The sequence below is a fragment of the Halichoeres trimaculatus genome, unplaced genomic scaffold (assembly GCF_033239565.1).
Source record: "Halichoeres trimaculatus isolate MK-OKI-2021-1 unplaced genomic scaffold, fHalTri1.1 fHalTri1_scaffold_4, whole genome shotgun sequence".
NCBI classification, from domain to species: Eukaryota; Metazoa; Chordata; class Actinopteri; order Labriformes; family Labridae; genus Halichoeres; species Halichoeres trimaculatus.
Window position 1 is genome coordinate 22,952,112 of NW_027437182.1, and position 23,258 is coordinate 22,975,369.

The following is a 23,258-nucleotide window of genomic DNA, read 5'->3' on the forward strand; positions in this document are numbered from 1 at the left end:
GAATGCTGTTAAGAAAACCAGGACAGGCAGTTTGTCATAGACCACACAGCTTCCTCTGTGACAGATGGGAGCTATTGACCTCTACATGGCTCTACCTCCCAACACACACCAAGGATCCTATTAAAAGAGGAGGTGAGGGAGAGACTAATGGAGGGAGCGCTGGCAGGACAGAGGGAGAGCAGAATGCAGAGAAGAGGAGCAACGAATGGAGGTTCTGTCACTTGTAGCCTGGTGTTTGTTTTTCTATTTAAATACAGTCACTGCTGTTTGTAAAACATGATGAAGCAGTAAGTGTGTGATGTATTCACAAGCCACTCTGATAACTTGATATTGTCCATTTCATTGACAGCTCTAGGTGAGCTGTGTTTGAGCGTCTGTGGGCTGCTGGCGGTCTGAAACTGCTCGCAGTATGGCTTTGACCTTCCTGTGTGGGGTCACTTCAAATTAATTTCTCACTGTAGCCGTTTTCTCAGTATTTTCACAGCTGTTTCACACAACCTAATTATTAAACTTAATTAAACTGGCTTTGAGATTCATCAAAGGTTATAAGCTCCACCTCTGTGAACAGCCTCAACCTGGAGCAGTCCTGAGCAACTCTCCTCATCACAAATCTCAAGTGTCAGACCCAGAACGGCTCGGTGTTATCACACTGTAGGAGGCTGTGTTTGCAGGGGCTTATTGTTCCCAGCTGGCACACAGAGACACAAACCAGCTGCAGCAGTTGTAACACACTAGAGGGCACAATTATGCAGCTCCTTCAGTGGGAGTGGGTCTCAGAAGCTTTAGATTGAACATGTGAACACATTAAAAAGCTTGTTGCATGAATCAAAAGGTAAAATTAACTTTTGCCTTCATTTATGAAATGTCTGAGAAAGTTGCCAGGAAGCTACTTTTATAAAACCAAAATATTTCAATTCTTGATCCTGCATTTGTGAAATTAAGTTCAAAATAGATTAATCTTTTTACATGTATGACTCTGAGTGTGAGTGTGAGTGTGTGTGTGTGTGTGTGTGTGTGTGTGTGTGTGTATGTGTGTGTGTGTGTAGTAGGACGCCTAGTTGCACAGCTGCTGACTCCTAGTCCAGATGGCTGGAGGATCTGCTGTCACACATCCACCATTGAATCTGATTATATGTGAAGTGTTTCTCTATCAGACTCTCCCTCTGTCTCACACACACTCACACACACTCACACACACATGAACGAACATACAGGAGCAGTGGTCGCCAATGTGTGTGGGCTGTACTGTTTATAAACTGATACACACAAAACCTTGTGATACTCGGCGGCAAGCTGCTACAGCTTTAAAAATGGTAAATAAGGAATGTAGAGAAATAGTGTCAGTACATTTTGATACACTGACACAGTGTGGTGTATATGTCAGTGTATCATCTGTTTAAATGCTTGTATATCATACTGATTATTGACGAAGCTCATGGTATGCAGCACTTGCATACTTACAGTATCACATTTACCCAACTGCGAGTCAGAGAAATCACAGTGTGAATTGCTTAGAAACCTGACCTTGAATGCTTTCTGTGAGGAAGCAGAGGGATGATTCCTCATGTAGGCAGCTCACAGCCCAGCAGATCAGCCTTCATTTTACCCTGCATGGCCTTCACACTGTGCCAACCAGCGCTTGTAAGTTTTAAATCACATCACCTCTATGTGCCTTAGGTGCAGTTTTGTCCTGGAGCACCATTTCACACACCAATGACATCCTTTTACCTTTTCTCTTGTGCTTATGTGTTTGTGAGGATCTCAATATGCGATTGATTATGATATCACAAGCATTGATTTTTATCATGCACATCATCATTATGCAGCTGCAAAAAAAACCCCTGAGGTGAAAATAAGTTACAGATTGTCATTATCAAGTAAAACCAGAAAGCGTTATACATTTATCAATTAAAAAATCTAACAACTCCGAACTATTATACAGCTGCTCACAGATGCTGAAGAACATATTCATTGTGTTGTATGAACAGAAACAGAGCCCTAGTTTTGTAGGTCATTTATTTTGAAACTTATGCATGCCACAGTTTAAAGACCTAGTTGTCATTTCTTATTAATAAACATGTTAACAAATTTTTATTCATATTACAAGTCACATACAGTATACAAGTTAAGTTTTTTAAGACTGCTTAAAATCAAAATCTGACTGCTTTGCTGCTGCAACTAAATTTGATGTAATTTATGAATCAAAACCATAGACTGTATAAGGCATGGACGTAGTCTCGCCGACGTCACCCGTCTGTCTCTGAAACGGAAAATGAAGCACATTGGCTATAGCGATCATATTGGTAGTGGCAAGGGCTTCGCGTACAGCCATAGGACACCTGTCGGTCGCCTGACCCTCAGCCGTGCCTCTTATTGGGGGAGCTCGCGATCTTAATATCCTCTGAACGGCCGAGTTAGAAAATAATTCACCCCCCGTACAGTGGGTGCCGGTAGTAAAATTAGCAACTCAGACAGGAGACGTTTTTTGAACCAGACTGTAAATAGGTTAATTTCTGCTTTGAAAATGGCTTTTTTTGGCTTGGTGTGTTTGTGATTTATGGTACTTCTGGAGCCAGCCTCAAGCGACACATGAGAAACAGCAGATTTTAGCACTTCAGCGTTGTCTCATACTAGACCGAACGTTGCCGCTTGATCACAACAAAAAAATGAAAGGGCTTGGTTATGGTTTATTCCTGTATTTTTCTTCATGTTTTTATTTCATTCATATTTACCTTGATTTGGCTTAAATCTCCACTAACTGGCTAAAAAGAAGATTCAGTCAGACTATAACTACATTCAAAGATTAACATTAAACATTAAAGGGCTGTGAGGAATTTCCAAGTAATCTTGAAAAAGTCTCCCCTCTAGATATATGTCTGATCGTAATCCACACTTTAAATTGAGATTATCAGGGCCAATAAAGGTTATTTTGAATTGCTACTTCTTGACTTCTTGTTTGGGTCAAGCAGGACCAGACTGATTTATGGCATGTTACAGTGACACCACACCAGCTGACGAATTTTAGTCGTGAGAAGAAAGATCTTGTTGTACGGTTTCTCTGGGGAGTTGACTCAGAATAGAGTTGGTAGGCATATGTACACAGTTAAGATAAGATATTCTCAGACATTAGTTGCATTTTTCATTGAATTACAAGTACAAGAGCACTCAGCTAGGGCAGACCAACGCCAAGCAAACTGTGATTATCAAGCAACACTGTAGTCCTACTTTAATGTTTTACTCCCTTTCAGCAGACTGTCTGCTACAATTTGGTGTTAGTTGCAGGTTTGTACGATAATTTGTTACCTGACTGTCAGGAAACAGAGAAAAAACAAAAGAGGAGGACCCAAATGCAGATGAACAAAAAACTTTATTAAATAAATCCAAAAATCAAACTCAAAATCCAAAAACTCGAACAAAAGTAACAAACCAAAAACCCTGGGAAACTCACACAAAAAAATCCAAAAGGCACGGAAACACACAAAGCACGAAGAAACAGCGACAGCAAACATCAGACAGCATACAATGAACCAACAGGAAGCACATGGAACACAGAGACTATATAGACGAATCAAAACCACAAGAGGCATGAACTAAAGACAAAAACAAGAGACACTGAACATTCCACAAGAATAACTAAGATTAACACAGGTGACACAGAAACACAGAACAAGAACAGAATTACAAAGAAACACAAGAGGGCAAAAACACAAGAAAACCTAGAAAACATGAACCAAAAACCAGACCATGACACTGACAGTGTTGAAAGTTATGATGACCCAGGACATATTTATATTCCAGATTTTAGTATCCAGAATATTTCCAGGATCTGGATCATACTTTAACATCTGTCAGAAAGTATCGTGACCTTGTCTTGTATTGTTTTGCAAATTAATCTGACCATTTATCATGGAGTTATATACACATATAGTGATAACGTCCCTATCTCACAATGATAAAGAATCCTTTAAAAAAAGTGATTCCAAATCACCTCCATAATTTGATCACTTCTTCCTTATCTCATTTTGAACATTTCTTGAAAATTTCATCAAGATCAGTTTGTTAGTTTTTGAGTTATGTTGTTCACAGACAAACTCCCCCCAAACATAACCTCCTTGGTCGGAGGTAATCAACACCTGCTCTCTTCAGGTCAGCCGCTGTTGGATATTTAGTGATGGAGTGTGTAGGTGACTGGTAGCTGACCAAGTCACATTCATTTGAGATGAGATGATGATATACAGGCTGATACTGCCGTGATGGAGCTAGGGATAGATTATAAAATAATTTCCTGGTTAAATTTGACTTTTGGTAATTTGAAGTCTAGAAGAAAAATTTGCTTTAACTTTGTAATCAGTGTCAGCGATGAAGTGGGAGAAGGTTGGCAGAAGGAAAAAGAAGAATAAGTGGACACATGATGGGAAGGAGAAGCTGTGGAGAGCAGAGAGGTGGATGGACTAAAGAATAAAGAGAGAGGAAGTGGGTTAGAGCTCTGAGTGTGGAGCATTTTGTGATATGTGCCAGGACAGCCTTTTAATGCTTAATCCTTCCCTCTTTGTTTCCCCTCTCTCTCTCCTTCAAACACACACAACAACACACACCCACACATGGAGACCAACACCCAGAAGTGCACAAACACTCACGTTGCTGCTCTTGAACACTGGCCCTGGGGATCAGTGTGTGGGAGCATTTGGAAACAGAAGGTGGCCAGTACTAAAATCGATGTCACACTTCCCTCCTCTTACCCAGTTCAGCTCTTGTTCTCCATCGCAAACTGCTCTCCCACCTCCTCCTCCTCCTCCTCCTCCTCTTGTTGTCTTACAAACAGGCAGAATGTGAGGGGCCAGCCATTGAGAGGAATCAGTGAATGAACTTGAACTGATGAAGTAGCGGTCTGTTTTTGCCAGAGGCGGCTGTTTGGTTTATATTCTCTGTGGCAGTGTTCCTGGTTGAAGATATTCACCCCTGAACCACCTCGACAAGAGAACCAGGAAGAATGAAAAGCAGATCGGCACCTAAGAATCCAGCCATGCAGTATCTGTTCTGGTTTATCCTCTCAGAGTTTCTGGGGGCTTGAGCCTGTCCCAGCTTTCATTGGGGCAAAGTACACCCTGGACATGTCACTGGTCCGTCACAGGACTGACATGTAGAGACAGAAAACCATTAATGTACACACAGTCAACATGACGGGCATTTCAGAGTGACCAAGTGTTTGAAGCGGCACAAAAGTCAGGTAAAAACAAGGTGAGCCATGTCAGGAAAAAATGAGAAGCTGGCAAACACAGACAACTCTCAGGACGGATGGTTGTGTGATATTCAATATTTTTGCTCTGTTCGTATTTGGGTTAGCACTCTTAAATAGTTGATGTGGACTTTACAAGTGCCAGATACAGAAATAAGTGTCAGGTAGAGATGTTCAATAACCTGTTAGAGAGGACGGTAAGGACAGAAATTAAAATCCAGACCCTGAGCCGTGTGGATGATTAGTACAGTCTGCTCTGAGAATATGTGGCGGCAGCTGGAAGACGTAGGAAATATGAAGAGCAGACCGATTTTAATAAGAAAAGCTTCTTCAGAGTATTTCCAAAGCCCTGTGGTGTGAAAGTGACAGACAGCTCTTTATCACTCTGCACCCTGACCCTTAATTAAATTTCCTCTCCTCCCTTCCATCTCTCCTCTCCTCTTTCTCTTCCCTCCCTCCTCTCCGTCAGGACTTCCCCCTTCAGATGGAACACTGGTACCAAGGAGCGAATGCTGATCAAGGTGACGGACAGGGAGCCCAGCTTCTTGGCCCATCAGGGAAATGGTTACTCCCCTTGCGACCCGCCCACCCCTGGTCCTCCCTCTGGAGGGGGCACCACGTCACGAACTCGGCGTTCCTCTGGAGGAAATGCGCCTTCAGAACCTGATGCCTCCCCTGTCCTCTACTCTGACAGACGCCAGTCCCCCTTCCTGAAGCGAGCCGAGCTCGGCAGCACTGGCACCCACCGCCGCTCCTCAGCTGACTCCCAGCCTCCCTCGCCCCGCTACGCCTACGAACCCCCACTGTATGAAGAGCCACCCTCGGAGTACCAACCCCCTCCCATATACGAGGAGCCTCCCACTGACATGCACCTCTCTGAGTCAGCCTTCTACGGTACCGGGAAGTCACCTGCTCGTAAATCCTCAGCCCCCATCTATCACTCCCCCAAACAGGGCCAGTCCCCTTATGGCCAGCTGGTTCTGACCAGGCAGAAGTGTCCAGAAAAGACCCAGAGTCTGGAGTACAGCCCTGTAGGAAAAGAGTATGTCAAGCAGCTGGTGTATGTGGAGCAATCATCTTCCAGCCCACGCTTCAAGACTGCTGATCGTCTGCTGCGTTATGGCACCACAGGAGGCTATGGCGGCTCATATGGAGGGTCCTACACCCTCCAACACAGCCAGTCTCTGATCAGGGACCCCCGCCTGCTGCTGGACTACAGTGGGGAGGGTGGAGAAGGAGGCCAGAGGCTGCTTTATGAGGACTCTATATCCTGGTCATCCAGTCAGACCCACACTCTTTCCTCCTCATCCACGGTTGGTCCTGGGGCTTCCTCTCCAGGAGGCAACCGCAAACGCAAGAGCCGCAAGCCGTCTCTCCCCCAGGAGCTGGCACGCTGCGGGGGACTGGAGGGGGAGCTGGCAGGAACAGCATCCGAGGCAATGTTGGCACAAGCCAGGCTAGCGTGGGAGGCCCAGCAGGTGATGAAACAGAGGAGTAGTTGGGACTCGGGGCAGGGAGGGGGTGTGGCCCAAAGCGGAGGCTCCAAAGACGGCTATGAGAGCGACGGGGCGGTGCCTCTGCCGCTACCAGGACCGGTGGTGAGAGCGTTCAGTGAGGACGAGGCTCTGGCGCAGAGTGATGGACACCACTGGAAACGCAGCACCTTCGATCGGCTGGGATTCCCCCAGGCCCTGCTGGAGAAAAGCCTCTCAGTCCAGACCAACCTGGCCTCCCCTGAGCCTTACCTTCACCCCTCACAGGTACTGATGCATTCTGGTACCGTGCATGTTCTCACAAAGGTTGATACCAGTGAATCAGTCTACACCCTGTCTTATGGGTTGTGTACAAAATTTGTCAGAGTGGTGCCTCCATGTTTACTGGTTCCAATGATTACTTTTCTAATCAAAACTTTTTCCACAGGTAAAGACAGAACTTCACAAATATGACATTTTCAAAGAACAAGGTCACCCTATGAATCCATCTACTTTATTTCACCACCTGTACTGTTTGGGGTGGCTGGAGGGCTGGAGCCTGCCGTCGTTGGGCAGGAGCACTGTGGGTGTTAAGCTTCAGCTCTTCAGTTTGATTTTTTAAGACATATAAAAATAAACACATTGGCACTTTTTGGCATAATGTGTTTATCTGGCAGTCTGAGTCATCAGAGGCTAAGAGCTGATATAAAAACTGGAAAGCTTTCCTCCAAGGAGGAAAATAGTTCACTTCTCTTCTCTCAGTCTCTCCCTGAACTCCTGAAGCTGAGAGTTTGAACAGAGAAATCTGCTGAACACAGTCCACCTATGGACACAAAAAGGGAAGAGAAAGATGAGAGTGAATAGAAAGTTAAGCAAACAGGTGTTGAAAATGTAAATGGAGGAGAGTTTGCAGAACAGAGTTTAATTCCAGCAACTCAAACAGTCGTAATGTCAACATTACTTCTAACGCAGAAGGTGCTGATCAAGTAGTGGAGGAAATGTGAAATAACACTTATACCACAGAAAACAAAAGGTGGTCATTATTTTAACATTTTCTGATAAACTATTCATTTTAATTTCGAGGAAGGTTTTGGTTAGGAGCACAGCTGGAGAAAAGGAGTTGTTAGCCCAGTAGAGTGACTCAAAAGAGGAGGAAACACTTTATTTGACCTGCTTTGACACACAACAAATATCTCCTCTGCTCTCTGAGCTTTTAAAATTCTGGTTATCAAAGGTTTGCCAGGTGTTAAAACACTTGAACAGAAACTGGAAAGACTGTTCTCGTTTTCCATATTTATCAACTCACCATAGGAGACAAGGAAGTGCAAGGGTGATGGATTTACTTTCAACATCAGAAGTCATAAAGTCCTGCTCATTTGTTCAATATCTGACTGCTCCCTCGGTCACGAGGGCCACCTGAACAACCTGAAAACATAAAATTTTGAAGAATATGATGTTGATAAAAACAGTGACAACATAGATTTAGCATTTTTGTGCACAAAGAGTTAAGAGTTTTAAGGTTCAGTTTTCACTGGTTCATCTTTCTCCTTTAGCATTGATCCTGCAGCTGATGCAGACACAGGGAGTCAGTGAAAGGATCTTGTAGTCATGATGTTCACAGCTTTACTTGAAGAACTATTTTCTCATTTGTTTTCTTTGTTTCTCCAGAGCAGCTATTTAGAACTCTATTCAAAACAAGACCTTGAGAAATAAATGGTCTCTTTGTTGCACTGAAAAAACTTGTGGATATTGTCGTATTAATGCGTCAGTTTTAATCCCAGTCTGCTCCCTCTGAGTTTCTAAAGAAACTCTCGGCTCTCGCTCTCGATGTTCTGCAGCACAAAGATGACTGACCTCTCCTCTCCTCTCTCTCTGTTTTCCTTATTATTTGTTCACCTGTCAGTCTGAGGACCTCGGAGCTTGTGCCCAGTTTGAGGCCAGTCGAAATGCGAGGAATATGATGCCGAGCGCCAGCTGTGGCATTTTTCCAGAATTCACCCTGAGGAAGCCCTCCTCGGAGACCGACATCGAGAACTGGGCATCCAAACACTTCAACAAACACACACAGGTACTCCAGAGGATGTGTGTCTGCCTTGAAAAAATGTGCATTGCATCACATCAAACTGTCATTCTCTGTGAATCCAACTCTGTAGCTTTTGATGCTATTTCTGTCTTTACTATTTATAAAGCAGCGCTCTCTGGGATGTCTTTAAATAGCTTATTCTCATAGTCAGATATACCAAGATGAACGATATCAAACTGTACCTGCCTCTCTGTTTTACAGCTCTGCTCTTAACGTTTTTGTCTCAAAAGACAAGTATAAATCTATTTCCACATGTGTATAAGCAGTCATGAGTACAGGTTGTTAGATACTCTGTCAGATTAAAGCGGAAGTGTTCCCTGGCTTACATGGCGTAACATTGTTGGAAAACACAGCTAATTAGCAATCATCTGATCACTAATCAGGTTTTGCTTCTTAAAAAAATACCTGAGGTTGTAATTTGTGCTTGGAATGTTAATGAGTGAGGAGACGTGAGGCTCGGAGGTTTGTTTGTGACTGTGAGTTGACAAACGGCGACGGTGCAGGTTCATTTCTCCAAAGCTCAGTCCTTCTGGGGCTATTTTCTGCACCGCCTACACTGACTCTTGAAACATCATGACAGGGTAATGACTGCAAACTGATACTAAATGAAACCAACTCTCTCACCTCTAGATATCTCTCAGTCATGTACAGATCACAACTTAGAAACTCTCATTTATCTGTTTTTCAGTGCTGATGAGTATTTTTCACTATTTATATGTAACTTGTTTCAAATCAAATAACGCTATCTGCCCACAACGTGAGGACAGGATCCTAACCTTAGCATCATTATCCGTCTGCATTGTCTTTTCAAAATTCAAAGCGTCCCCCATTTAACTTTCTTCTAACTTTGGCTGCTAATGAGCGCCACGTCCGGTTGAAACATTTGCTGGAAGACTGCTTGATTGATTAGAAGTAAAACACTCCACAGACTCCATTCGTCTTTGCCAGAAAGCAGACTTTTTCAGGAGTGTTTGAATCAGTGTTTTCACACCAAACAACATTTTCTCACTGTTGGTAACACACAGTATATGAGGCGTCCGTTTCCATGCAACAGTCATTTACAATAAACTCAGATTGTTACTGTTTGGAGTCAGCAAACATTATTTACTCACGTGCAGAATTCTAACAAACATTTTTAACATATACTTGATAGCCTAACTTCCACACACTTGCATGAATATTTTCCAAAGTATTGGCCACAACTTGAACAAATACTTTTGCTTCTGCTGAAGGTCCAGCTCCTCTGAGAAAGAGGAAGGATAAAGCATATGTTCATCTGGAGACTTTTAATAAAAAAGTTGAATAAAACAGACCATATGGTAGATTTGACTTGGAGCTACAAAGATTTTCACTCTCCTGGAAGTTTTGAACTCAGATGTTTCTCAGTTGAAATTTGCTGCTCTTTGTGTTGATGTTGGTGCCAGTCATCCCGTGGCAGTCGAATGCAAATGCATTTGTTTAACAGTCACTTTTGCAAATGCACTTGTTTCTGTTTCTGTGTTCATTTATTTCTCTACCACTTCTCTAAGCCTCCTTCTGGTCTTTCCCTCCCGCCCTCCCTTGTTTTCCCAGGGTCTGTTCAGAAGAAAGGTGTCTATTGCCAACATGTTGGCCTGGAGCAGTGAGCCCATTAAGAAGCCCATGATAGTGACGTCAGACCGCACTGTGAAGAGGGAAGCTGTGGACATCTTTAAACTTATCCAAACCTACATGGGGGATCGGCGCTCAAAGATCGACCCTTACTCTGTAGCTCTGGAGGTTTGTAAACAACCTTAACCCTCTCTCTTCTCACACTCATTCGCCTCAGACTCAGTCACTCTACGTATAAAATCTGTACATGGGGGTTTGGTTTGTAAAGGTTTCTGATCAGAAGTCTGCAGTGAATGCAGGAAACACAGTCAGTGACAGTTGTTAAAACACATTTAGTGTGCTGACTTCATTTTTGAACCGCCGTAAGTAAAATCTCCACTAAGGAGGACTGTACGACTGTGCAGGCTGCTCAGTGTCTGCCCCTGCTCAGGCAGTCCCGTCTACTTTGAGACCAGCCACAGAATCAGCAGTTTTCCACTTCATCCTCCTCTGCCTCTTCATCTTCCTCTTTCTCACCATCCACATCTTCCCCATAGTTGCTCTGTTGGTTTCTTCCACCTGACGCCAAGTTCTTCCAGTAATCATCATACCCTCCAGACCCTCTATCATAGTAGTCATCGTCATCAGCACCAGCCTGGCGACCAAACTTCAGCGTGCGAGTTGTCATGCTGAGGTCTTTGGTCTTTTCATTTAAACTTTTATCCAGTTTTTCTTTTTTTAACTTTTGTTGAAATGCTTTTAAGCTATGTTTTGTACGGCATCCTTGGGTGTCTTGAAAAATACATTATTTTTATTATTAGTTTTGGTGTGGCGAGCAAAAGCAGGCATATTATTTCTCTCTGTAAGTGGAAACCTTCATGTGCAGCTAAAAATCTGTTCTCAATCAAAAATTTCAACTTTTAAATCTTGACGTCCTAGGATGCAGCAGTAAGGACCCACATCAAACAAACATGCATTTTAAAAGTAGTTTTCTTCTCTTCTTGTGCACAGACTTTACATTATTACCAGCTGAAAAACTTGATTATGAAAGTTTGTTGACCTACCTCAAACTTAAAAAATTATAAATAAATTATAGGAAATTAGGTTACTTCTTCAGATTCATATTGTTAAGATGCATCTGTGTCTACTGTTGAACCAAAACCCAACAGTAACCCAAACAGATGGGTAGTAGGGGTGGGAGAAAAAAATCAAAAATTGATATATCAGGAATTTTGTTTGACAATATCAAAATCAGGGTTCTTTTTTTTTAATTCAAATTCTTCATTTCAGTCTTTTTTTATAAACTGGATTGGAAAAAAAGTTGCCACTTTTCTCCAGCAGAGGGTGAATGTTTCTCTCTGACTCACATGATGTGCATTTTATAGGAAAATATGGCTCCTGATGTAGTCTGTAGACATTATCATTATTATTTAACTTCTTCACATGGTCTGGTGTTAAAAAAGCAAACCAAAAATCGTAAAAATTAAATATATCAAAGAATTGGCACCCAAAAATCGTAATAGAATTGAATCGCGAGAATAGCACATCGTCCCAGCCCTAATAAATAGGCACTTCCTCTGGGATTTAGTGAACCAAGAACTGACAGCATTTACTGAGAGAGAAAAGGAAGTCCTGACTGGAAGTCTTTTTTGTAACTGCCAGCTTCACCTGAATCATTGAAAAGTTGGCGCACAAGCTCATATATCTCCTGTCATCGTCAGACGATGATAGCCTCTGGTTCCTGATGGGATCCAGTGTTGCCCATGCACAGAAGCCGTATCTCACATACTCTGTCATGTGTCACCTCATTATCTCTGTAAGTGATTCGACTTTGTCACAATGTCCTTGAAGCTGCATTTTTAAGCACGGTAAAATCCGGACTCTGAGCAAAGATAGTAGAAACATTGTGGCTAAGAAATAACTTTTACCCATTTATAAGAGTTATGTAGCGTCTGCAGAGGACAAACTGAGCCAGGATCTCTCGTCCTCTCTGCAGGACTGCAGACGTGCGCATGAGGCCTCACAGTGTGAAGCAGTTTGTCCTTGTTCACAGTGTGACTTTGAGAGGAAGCTTTTAAAATACAAGGAGCCTCATTTGTAAACTGTTTTGGGAGAATTGAAAGATTGAGGCTTCAACACAAAAATCAAATGTTATGATAACACACACTAACCTTGTTTTAATGAAAGCTCGCTAAAATTTAATGATCAGAGCCTTTTAGGTATGAACAGCCACAAAGGTGAGCCTTTCACTTCTGTGGTCTTGCTTTTTCGCTTTCCAACCTTTATTCAACAAATAATTAATGCAATTTATGAGGACAATGACACTGTATAACTAGATTTATTTATTTATTTCGTTAATAAACCTTGAATTGATGCTAAGGAGCAAACATCAGATGTGATGATTGACTGCATTCTTCCTTCGAGAGACTTTGTTTGCATCTAAAGATTTTTGATGAGCGATACATTAAACTCTTAATTTAAAGAAAGATTTGAATCACACTGTAAAAGTTACTGCTTTGTCCAGAGGGGGGTGCCAAAGTGAATATTTCTCACAGGAGTTTAAACAAAATAGAAAGAAAACCAGACTTTCTCCATATCTCACCCTGCTCTCTGTGTGTCATTGTCAGGTGGTGGTGCGGGGGTGGAGTAACCAGGGACTGCGTGATGAGCTCTACATACAGCTGTGTCGCCAAACAACAGAAAACTTCCGCTACGACAGCCTGGAGCGAGGCTGGGAGCTGATGGCCATCTGTCTGGCTTTCTTCCCCCCAACACCGCGCTTTCACAACTACCTGGAGGGCTACATCTACAGACACATGGACCCTCTCAATGACACCAAGGGTAAGGCAGAACAGACATGCAGCCTGAAACAACTGAAAGCCTGTTTGTGGATTTCTAAAAGCAGCTGGATCAGAGTGATTCTCTCTGTCAGCTCTTCTTGTTTCTACCTAAGTAACCTTTAAACTTTAACTTAAAGGTACTGACAGTGTTCCTAGCTTTACAGTCATGTGAAGCAAAATCTAGTGGTCAAACTCCAGACTGAAACATCCCCCTGCTCACTCTTATTGGTAAAGCTTCACAAGCAATCTAGTCCTTTTTGCACCAATTTGCTAAATACAACATGTTTTGTTTTACACTTAATTTTAAATTCTTGTTATTCTACAGAATTTATATTCACCTTCTTAACTGAATAACTCTTCATTATCTTTATTACATTCACACTGCAATAATTTTCAGGTATTAAAAGGTGAAAATGGTTGTGTTTTTTAAATTGTGAGCATATCGATCTAGAGGGAAATCTATGGGGAACTCTGGGATGAAATATCACATAAGTAGAAAACTGATACAGATATCCAACCCAATAAATATCTCCTGACCAACAAATAGGCTCATTATGAACCAAAAATCAATGACCTGCAAACCTAAATCCCATGTAGAATATCAGTTGGTGTAGAAAGCCTTGCAGTGAGAAACCTAAGAGCACAAGTCTGACCAAAAGAAAAAAAAAATCATGCCATCTTTATTTACTATGAGCGAGACCACCAGTAAGACTGTACAGTCCCTCAGTGTCTTGAATAATTTTTGTTTTAGTGTGCCCGAGCTGTGATGGTGCTCTGCTTCCCCCTACTGGTTAATATCAGTTAGCTCATGTGCACAGATAACATTTAACAGTTAAAGCTATTATACACGTCATATTTGACCACAGATACTTCACATATTCACAATATATATTTCAGTTTTTCAACACAAGATGTAAATAAGAACAGAATATACATGTTCTGTTTTGATCTGGTCTCAGGGTCCACTTGTTTACAGTTTCTTCAGAGGAGTTACCTGAGCTGTTTGTTTTTGAGGCAGTCTGTAGTGTTCTGATAAGCTCAAGAAAAAGATGCTCAAACTCTTTTATGTCTGTTTTTATTGATTTAGGTTTGAACTATAAAGAGAATATATTTTTAAGGATAGTGTATTGATTCATTCTTTCTCATGCAGGGTAAAAACACTCACAGAAACAACTTAACAGATTGCATTTTATTTGTTTTCTCAAGAAATGAATCAGATGCTTTTGTAAATAAAAACATTCTTATTTTCACCTTTCAGCGCATCAATAATTACAGTTTCTCATCAGACTCAGTCAATTCATGACTTACTTCTTTTCATATCACCTGAAACACCTCTCCTGAAAGTGAAGCTCAGATAAGGCTACCTACTACCTGCTTTCGGACTTCTCCTTGTGTCCATTCTTATGAAGTTTTAAGGGGTACATCAAAGGAATGCAAATACAATAGTCTGGGTTATTTAGAATAGAATAGGATAGAATAGAACTTTATTGTCATTGTAACAAGTACAACAAAATTGAAGTCACAGCAGCAATCAAGAAAACAAAAGTAAGAAAGTGCGTAGAAAGTGCAAAAAGGTCCATAAGAAAATAGATGATGCCATCTTGTCCATCATTGTCCAGTTCAGCCAGCCTCCACCTCCACAGGGTCCAGGACTGAGCTTCTTCAGTCATGCTCCATCTCTGTCTCCTAGATCCTGTCTGCTCACAGCAGGTGAAGCTCTTCCAATGGTGTTGGTGTCTGATGTTAGCTCTGTTAGCCATCTCTGTGAATAGCATGATGCTACTCTGCCCTCTGGTATATCCTCTGTTGCTGGGTTAGCACAGCTAGCTCGTCCATCTTATTGGAGATAGATCTTACGTTCCCAATAACGATGGATGGAAGGACAGGTCCATGTCGTCACGTCTTAGCTCACACCTGAGAACCAGCACATCGTCCTCACCTCCTCCTCCTCACCTTGTGGGAAGACATCAGGCCTTACACCAGTTAGCATTGACATGCTACAGGTTGCAAACAACTGAGTTCACATGTAAACAATGCAGCCATGGTTACGTGTAGGATCTCCAGACAAACACAGGAGAAAAAGTAGTAAAAATATCTGAAGCCACAAAAAGTTTGGTGTCCATGACCAACAAATGAACCATACAAAGTAATGATCCACTCTAAATACGTTTTTGAGCTTCTCTTGGTCTCGATGGCACACTCAAACTTACTAAACTGAATAAAACTTTTCCTCAAGAAAGATTACAGACATAAAGACGTGGAGCAAAGCAATCCTCTAATGGTCTGAATGTTTCTCTGTTACTCCAGGAGTTGCCATCAGCAGCTACGCTAAATATTGCTACAGGAAACTGACAAAAGCTGCTCTGACTGGAGCCAAGAAGGTAAGTAGTTTCGACCTTGTCTCTTAACTTGTTTCTGCTAATTTTCCTGTGAGTGTAACACTGATTGTATAAATTACTTGAATTTCTGACAAATGCAATTAAAAGAGAAAAGGTAGCATTGGTTCAGTTTGTCTGTAATTACTTAAATCCTTAACTCTCTTAGGGAATCTGTACCTAGTAGTAGGACTCAGTGATCCATCGATAAATCTCGATTGAGAGAGCACCAAACCACAACAGATCTTATCTCAGAGTGCTTTACAAAACCCTTAACAGGTCTAGACCTGCTTATGTTAAATTATTAATTAAGACCAAACATCAAGACAAGGAAAAGAGTCTGATTGCAACTTAACCATGTAAGACAGAGATCTACAGAGAGTGTGTTGGGGTAAGAGAAAGAGCGACAGAGAGGTGTACAGAGCTCTTGTTTCAGTTTTCTTCTGATTTGAAAACCATCTAGCTCCCCCTCAGATAAACACACAGTTTGCACTCTTGAAACAAGATTTTAATTTGAGTTAGTTGTAGCTTCCCTGTTATCACCTGGCTCTGATGGTGTTACAGCAGTATATGAATGCCCATGTCTCTGGTGTTACATGTCACATCAGAGCGTCTGTGTGTTTTCTATGTGGGTGAAGTATGAGTGTGCTGGCAGGCAGCAGCTTGGCTCAGAGCCTGCGCAGCTTGTAGAGCCAAAGTCTCAGCACGCGTCTGACTGAGATCATTTGTCACTTTTAGGACCACACAGTGTTCCACTGGTGCTAACCTGCTTATCACTAACAGCCCTTTAATGAGCTGTGTGTATCATGAGACGACTGTTTTCTCACTGATGTCTGAACACTCCACTGCTCTTTCTCTTTTTCCCATCCTCAGGGTTAGCCTTCATCTGCTCTCCTTTTGACATCATAAACTTCTGTGTGTGTGTGTCTCTCTGTTCAGGGCCTGCAGAAGCCCTGTCTGGAGGAGATTAGGCATGCCAGGAATGCCATTTTTAGCCCGTCCATGTTCGGCTCTTCCCTGGAGGAGGTGATGGCGCTCCAAAAGGAGAGATATCCAGACAGCCAGCTGCCCTGGGTGCAGACCCGCCTTTCTGAGGAGGTTCTGGGTCTTAACGGAGACCAGACAGAAGGAATTTTCAGGTAAGTGGCTGGAACACATGACAGATTATACACAACAGATTATGCTGTGCTCTCCAATTTCATAAAAGATATAAAAACCTTTTCCCCTAGGTCGGATTAGTATTGGGATTTGTAAGATGTGTTTCAACAAAAGTGGTTGCTAGCTTTCTGATAACACTTTCTCTTCGGAAGTTTTCTTTTGTAGTCTTTTCTAGTATTTTTTGTTTTCAGAAGGCTGCTTTAAGTATCTTCAGGAGCTGCTCCAGAGATACATGAACAATGCTTGTTTTGAACTATCAGAAATGATAAGTGGCAGGTATTCACTTTCTCTGACCTCTTTCAAACACTGGACAATACTAGCCCAAATAACCTTTTATCTAAATATTCAGCCGTCCAAAACCTTCTCTTAACTCTCCAGACATTTACTAACTTTTGATCAACATCAGGGAAGGATAAATCTTGTGAGCTTTGGCTCTTTTCCTCAGTGTTCACTTACTCAGACGATAAAGTTGCAAGATCCATGTGCAGATCAGAGCAGGAAAATGAAAGGTAGATGAACAAGAGGAGGACTTTTGACCACCTTGTGACCTCTGACCTCCAGGGTACCAGGGGACATAGATGAAGTTAATGCCCTAAAGCTGCAAGTGGACCAATGGAAAATCCCAACAGGACTAGAAGATCCACACATCCCAGGTAAACACACGCAGAGAGTCACACAAATGGATGTGAAAATTCACCTGCTTCACAGTTTTTGTGTGTTCTGTCTCTGTTCCTCCTCAGCCTCACTGCTGAAGCTCTGGTACAGAGAGCTGGAGGAGCCACTGATCCCCCATGAGTTCTACGAGGAGTGTATTAATCACTATGACAACCCAGAGGCAGCTGTAAACGTGGTGCTGGGCCTGCCACACATCAACAAACTGGTGCTCTGCTACCTCATCCGCTTCCTACAGGTAAAAACTAGACTAGGCTAGAAAACAAGACTTTCACACATTTGAGCCTGGCTGATGCAGTAAAACTGTCCTCAAAGCAGCACTTCATCTACATTATGAAAACAGGTTTTCTCACCCATGTCTTTAATATGACTGGAGATCATTTTTGACTTTGTTCACGTTTGAGATTTTAGAGATTTCAAACCTGCCAAAGTTGTTTCAGTGCCTAAAACCTTGGGGAGAAAGAAACATTACTTGCATTTGAAGCTGATGTGTTTTTGTTTTGTTGGGTTTTTTTCTTGGATTTTGTGATGAACCAGACATAAACATTCATTTTTTCACTAGGATGTCATTTATTTTGCAAGCAACTTCTGGGGCAATTAGCTATTACATGAGGTCAAGTCACAGTGAACTGGACATAATACTACACCACACACCTGATCAGAGAAGAGTTTCGGTTTTTAGGGAGCCACTGTGAAAATAAATGCGAAACAAAAACATTAATAGTTGCTTCGCTGACACCATAGAGATTAATGACGTTTCAGCCAGAAACACATATCATGGAGAGCTTAAATTTCTTCAAAACAATGAAATAATGTTAAAAGTGTCCGATATTGATTGCAGATGTTTTTGAAAACACGGAAAAACTTTTAACGAGAAACTTATTTTAACATGTTTTAATGGAGCTTGCAGGCAGCCGACAGTTGCACAAAGTGCAGTACATCCCTCAAGTCAGCAGGGGGCGCTCATGTTACAAACAAGATGCCATTCACAGTGAAAAAGCCAATGAGAACAGATGACACAGAATTTACAAAATTACAATTACAAGAGCAAAAGGGGGAAATTAATGGCACATAATACTTAACAACAGAAAAAGACGACAAGTGATGGCACTACTCTATCTACCTCTGTCAATAAAAAGACATAGAGGAAATTTTAATTTCTTCAATTTAAGTTGAAACACCTCCATATTAATCTGCTGTTTGTTGTGTGTGCAGGTATTTGCTCAGCCCGCCAATGTTGTCATCACAAAGATGGATGTGAACAACCTGGCCATGGTCATGGCTCCCAACTGTCTGCGCTGCCAGTCTGATGACCCCAGGGTGATCTTTGAGAACACCCGCAAGGAGATGTCCTTCATTCGGGTCCTCATCCAGCGTCTGGATACTAGTTTCATGGATGGAATCCTATAGCCCCTTCACCACACATGCACTATCCTCCCTTTACCCTCAGCTTGTCATACGCTCCCTTTAACGCCCTCCATAGCAGGCCCACACACACACACTCCCCTAGCACTGGAACGTCGTGAACACATTTTTGCTGCTGGGTGAACCTTGCCTCTCCAACATGTTTACTTTAACTAAAACTGCCTTGTTTTGAGTTAAGTCCACTGTATTTTTTAAGTTGAACCAGCTGTCTTTTCTATTTCTGTAGATATAGTTCTTTGACTGACATTTGCCACCGAAAAAAAAACATGATTGAAATTCCAGTTTTTCATATGAAAACAGTACTGTGTGTGCCTTCACAGCATCACTAGAATAGACTCACATACAGTATGAAGGAATTAGCAGGGATCTCATGGTTTTGTTACTTTGCTGGCACACTCAGATTTCAGGACCTCAAAGGTTCGTTTTAAATTCAGTGCTTCTGTTTTTATGAACTGTTTTTTTTCTTTTCTGTAGCCCTGCCTGACGACATGCACACAGTCACATAGAAGCTGAAACGAGCATTACACACAAAGCAGTCCATGACATCAGGATGTCAACCACTGCAGTGCTCAGCACCACTTATCACTCAGTAAGAACTATCACTTGGATGAATGGATTAACTCGAATATACATCACACACTTTCTGCCACAGGTGTTTAAATCTCTCACACACACTCTGGAGAAACCGACACATGCAAGATTTTAACAAGGCCTAGCTGCACCATCCCATCAGTACCTTATACTCTCAGAGTGAGCCTGTGAGACACAAGCCTCACACCAGGTGGAAAAGTTAAGCTGTGTTCAACATTATTTTTACACTGCCATACAGAGTTAAGAGCTCATCACAGAGGCTTTTTAACTCCTCCATTTGTAATCCTGCCTCAGGATGGCGAACTTCTGCTGTCGTCACGGGCTCTTGGCTGGTCAGACTTTGACTGAGTGTAGCTGTTTGGGAAGGCAGTGGTACGATCAGGTGGTGGTCGTTTTAGCTCAAGTTGGGAGAACTTGGACACTAATTCACCCTCAGTGTTTTTATTTTTTAACTTCAAGGCTTCGACGTCCTCCCTTCCCTCTGTTGGGTTCATGGTCACTTGAGCGTTTAGTGTACGAACTGTTCTTGAATTCTAGAAATTGTGCCAGTAACCACGACACTATGAATCAATTTTCTAAAGGGGAGTGGATGATCTGTGATTGACCCTCAGAAACATTGTTTCCTTAAGTTATTTCATTCAGGTTAATTGCAGATTTTGATAACTGTTAAGGAGCAATATAAAAGGCCAGAGCAGGTATGAGTAATTTTTACATTCACTTTACAAAAGTCTACCTTAGTCTCATACAGTTGTCAGCTTATTTAGTTTAGTATCACATGAAATATATTTATTATTTATTGCTGAAGAATGGCAACAAATATGTGATCAAACACTGAATAATCCTCGGCTCCATGGTCTCCTCTGGTTTTCTTTATTTAACAATTCTGACTACAGTAGAGATACAAGCACTGACACGTGGAGCCACGTAGGCTTTTTGGTTGCCGATTGACATCTGCTATTCTGACTAGAAGCTGTACAAAGAGGTAATGTTTAGAGTTGACATGCCCAGCTCTTTACCATGAGCTGATGTGTGTTGGCAGGTGCACCAGGCGCTCATACTCTGGTGTGCTAATACCTTGTTGAATACCTAAATTATGAGCAGCAAAGTCCCACAATGTTGAGTTCTGAATATTTCCCACTGCCAAGAAAGTGCAAAAAGCTTCAGTAAAGCTGGTAATTGTATCTTAATGTACACAGTATGGTGCAAAACAGTAGAGAGGTAGAAGCAAGTGATGTATCCATGAGTGAAACTGTTCACAACAGTAAATGCTTCAGCAGAGTGGAGCCCAGACATCATGTCATTCAGTGTAGTGCTGTAATAACTCTGATACCAGTTAGTTGGCAATCAGGAAAAGGGGGGTTCCTGTTTGTTTGCTCACAAAGAAAGTCAACCAGTGCCTCTTGCCTTTTTTTCTGATCGCCTGTCCTTAGTTGTAAACTGGTCTCAGTGAAATCCTTTAGGTCATCTTGAGTACATCATTTCCCTCGTTGCCACTCTGCCGCAGTACATGGTGCTGTCAGGTCGCTTTAGCCGTCGGCCTCTGACGTTCTGAAACCACACTCAACACATACGGTAGAAGGAAAGACGATAGCAGCACTGCCAATAAGGCCCTGTTCATAATATTTGTATACAGCACACAGCATGCTTGTACCTCTCGGGAGGGATTTGAGAAGTGCCAGCTTTCGCAACACACACCCCAGCTGCTTCCCTTCAACCCACCTGACCCCACAGAGCAAGTCCAACACCACCTCCAAGCCCCTACAGGCCTTTCTGCTCACTAATGATTTGTGAATGTGTCTACCTTTTCGTGTCTGTCTGTCATTGTTTACAAAACGTACCCATCATTGCATCCATGTGATCTGTGTCTATGAGCAAGTACTGTGGGTTATTATTGTGTTGATTTGAGATTTTTGCTGTAATTAACAGAATTTCTATGTTTTTAACCTGTTGTTTTATATGATTTAATTTATTTATATTTATTTAAGGAGATTTCCTTAATGCCTTCTTAAGAAATTGTATTGTAAGGCTCCCGTGTGTGTGTTTTTGTTACGACACATGGGTGTTTGTGTGTACGATTGTGTGGATGTGCAATTGAGTGTGTTTCTCAAAAATGTTTGGGCACATATGGGTTGATGTATGGCTGCGTCAGTCTCGCTGTATTTGTCTTATTCATTTCGGTTTCACTTGGGAAAGAACGATTGTGAACGCTCCGTTAAGACACACACATGGACCCTTCTGGAAAACCACAAAGTTCCACCGTAAAGGTCCAGATGACAGTTTCACAGTCCATCTTTGTCAAAATGAATCTTTTTTCTTTGTGGCGACTGATGAGTGTCGCTCTGTGTGTGTGTTTGTGGTCCATGTTTGCGTGATGTGCAGCTCACTCTTTCTTACATACACACTCCACATAAATAACGTGTACATTGACACTGTACAGACTGTAAAATTAAGTATATAGGGAAACGAGAGGAAAAGCTTCATATGTGAGTGAAAATTTCCTTTGGAAGGTTGTGTAACAGGGATGGGAGTTAATGTTTCTTTTTCTTTCAAGTCTTGTTCAAGTGTGAAAACTTCTCACATCAATAGAGATTTAAAATCTTAACAAGTTTAGCAATTGAAACTCATCTCTGAACAGTCTGTGGACTTCTCCACCCATCTTTCATTCAAGAACCAGAAAGTATTTTTAATTCCAACTAAGCTCAGTAACTGTAGGTCTGAATCTTACTTCAGAAAGATGTGAATTGTCCAGAGGAAACTTTGACTGTCTTCAGTCTGTGTGAACCAGAAACTGTAGAGAATGTCTTTGTGTCTCTTTGGAGTATGATGTTGCAGCAGTTAGTGATGAGGCTATAAACGCTCTTAACAGAGACAGCTCCTTCCTGTTGGACTCTGCATTATGACCACCTGAGATCAGCCAAATAAACTGGAGATTTAGAGGAATGCAACATGTTTTACAGTTAAGGGATCTAAAAAAAACAATACCTTGGTGCCCTAATGTCTCCTGTTTGTGTCCCAATTTAGTTTTTAAAACACACCTCTCCTAATCTGATGAGGAATAAAACTGGACAATATGTGAATTGTGAACAGTTTGGTGGAGAAACTGTCCTCAAGAGTAAGTCCTGTATTTGGAGAGAGGCTCTTAGGCTTCGTGCGATGAATTATCAGCAAGATCAGTGTTAAGATTAATGTACAGTTTTAGTACATTGGGTTCTTGTTCTTAAACCCTTAATGAGTTTGATTACCAGGGAACAGTTTTAATATGAATGTGTTTGATTGTGACAGCCAATGATTTCCCTCATCGGACAGCTGACGTCTTTATGAAGTATGAATACAGACAAATATGATTTTAATTCCTGTGACACCACTTAGTAAACATTAAGCCCTGGAGATAACCAGTCCAGGCTGATGTTGCAGCAGTGTGTATGAGTGTGTATGTGGTGTGTGTCTGTGAGAGTCTTTGTTTTTATGTAAGAGATGGTTGTAGATAGACCCAGCAAATCAACCAGTTAGCATGCAGACATAGGGTCTTCAATCTCTTCAACTTGAATTTACTAAAACATGACGATATACGAGGAAAACAAACTGAATTTACAAGAAGTAAGTGTTACAGTATTTAGCTTTAAAAGTCACTAAGAAAAAGATGAAGCTCTTTTTAATCCGTTTTTTTCTGGTTGTTTTTTTTTTACTCTGTTCCTACTAATGCTGAGTTAGTAGGCAGTGTCAATGCTGTTTGTCTAATGTTAAGAATACGACAATGAGGAGAAGGTGCGAGACAGCTGCTGTGAAACTGCTCTTCACCTTTGCATCAATTCTCCAGGTTTTTCAGTTGTATCTTAA

The 23,258-nt window shown here is 41.8% G+C and overlaps 1 protein-coding gene across 1 annotated transcript in view; it reads left to right on the top strand.

The window, feature by feature from the left end:
- arhgap39 (Rho GTPase activating protein 39) overlaps nt 1-23,252 on the top strand; it is a 96,298-nt gene extending 73,046 nt beyond the window's left edge. The window contains exons 3-11 of the mRNA XM_074667653.1: nt 5,706-6,996; nt 8,612-8,776; nt 10,364-10,549; nt 12,988-13,201; nt 15,508-15,581; nt 16,515-16,714; nt 17,295-17,386; nt 17,474-17,643; nt 18,621-23,252. Coding sequence (XP_074523754.1) covers nt 5,706-6,996; nt 8,612-8,776; nt 10,364-10,549; nt 12,988-13,201; nt 15,508-15,581; nt 16,515-16,714; nt 17,295-17,386; nt 17,474-17,643; nt 18,621-18,815 — 2,587 coding nt within the window. The 3' untranslated portion in view covers nt 18,816-23,252. The remainder of the gene's footprint in view (nt 1-5,705; nt 6,997-8,611; nt 8,777-10,363; nt 10,550-12,987; nt 13,202-15,507; nt 15,582-16,514; nt 16,715-17,294; nt 17,387-17,473; nt 17,644-18,620) is intronic.
- The last annotated feature ends 6 nt before the right edge of the window (nt 23,253-23,258 follow it).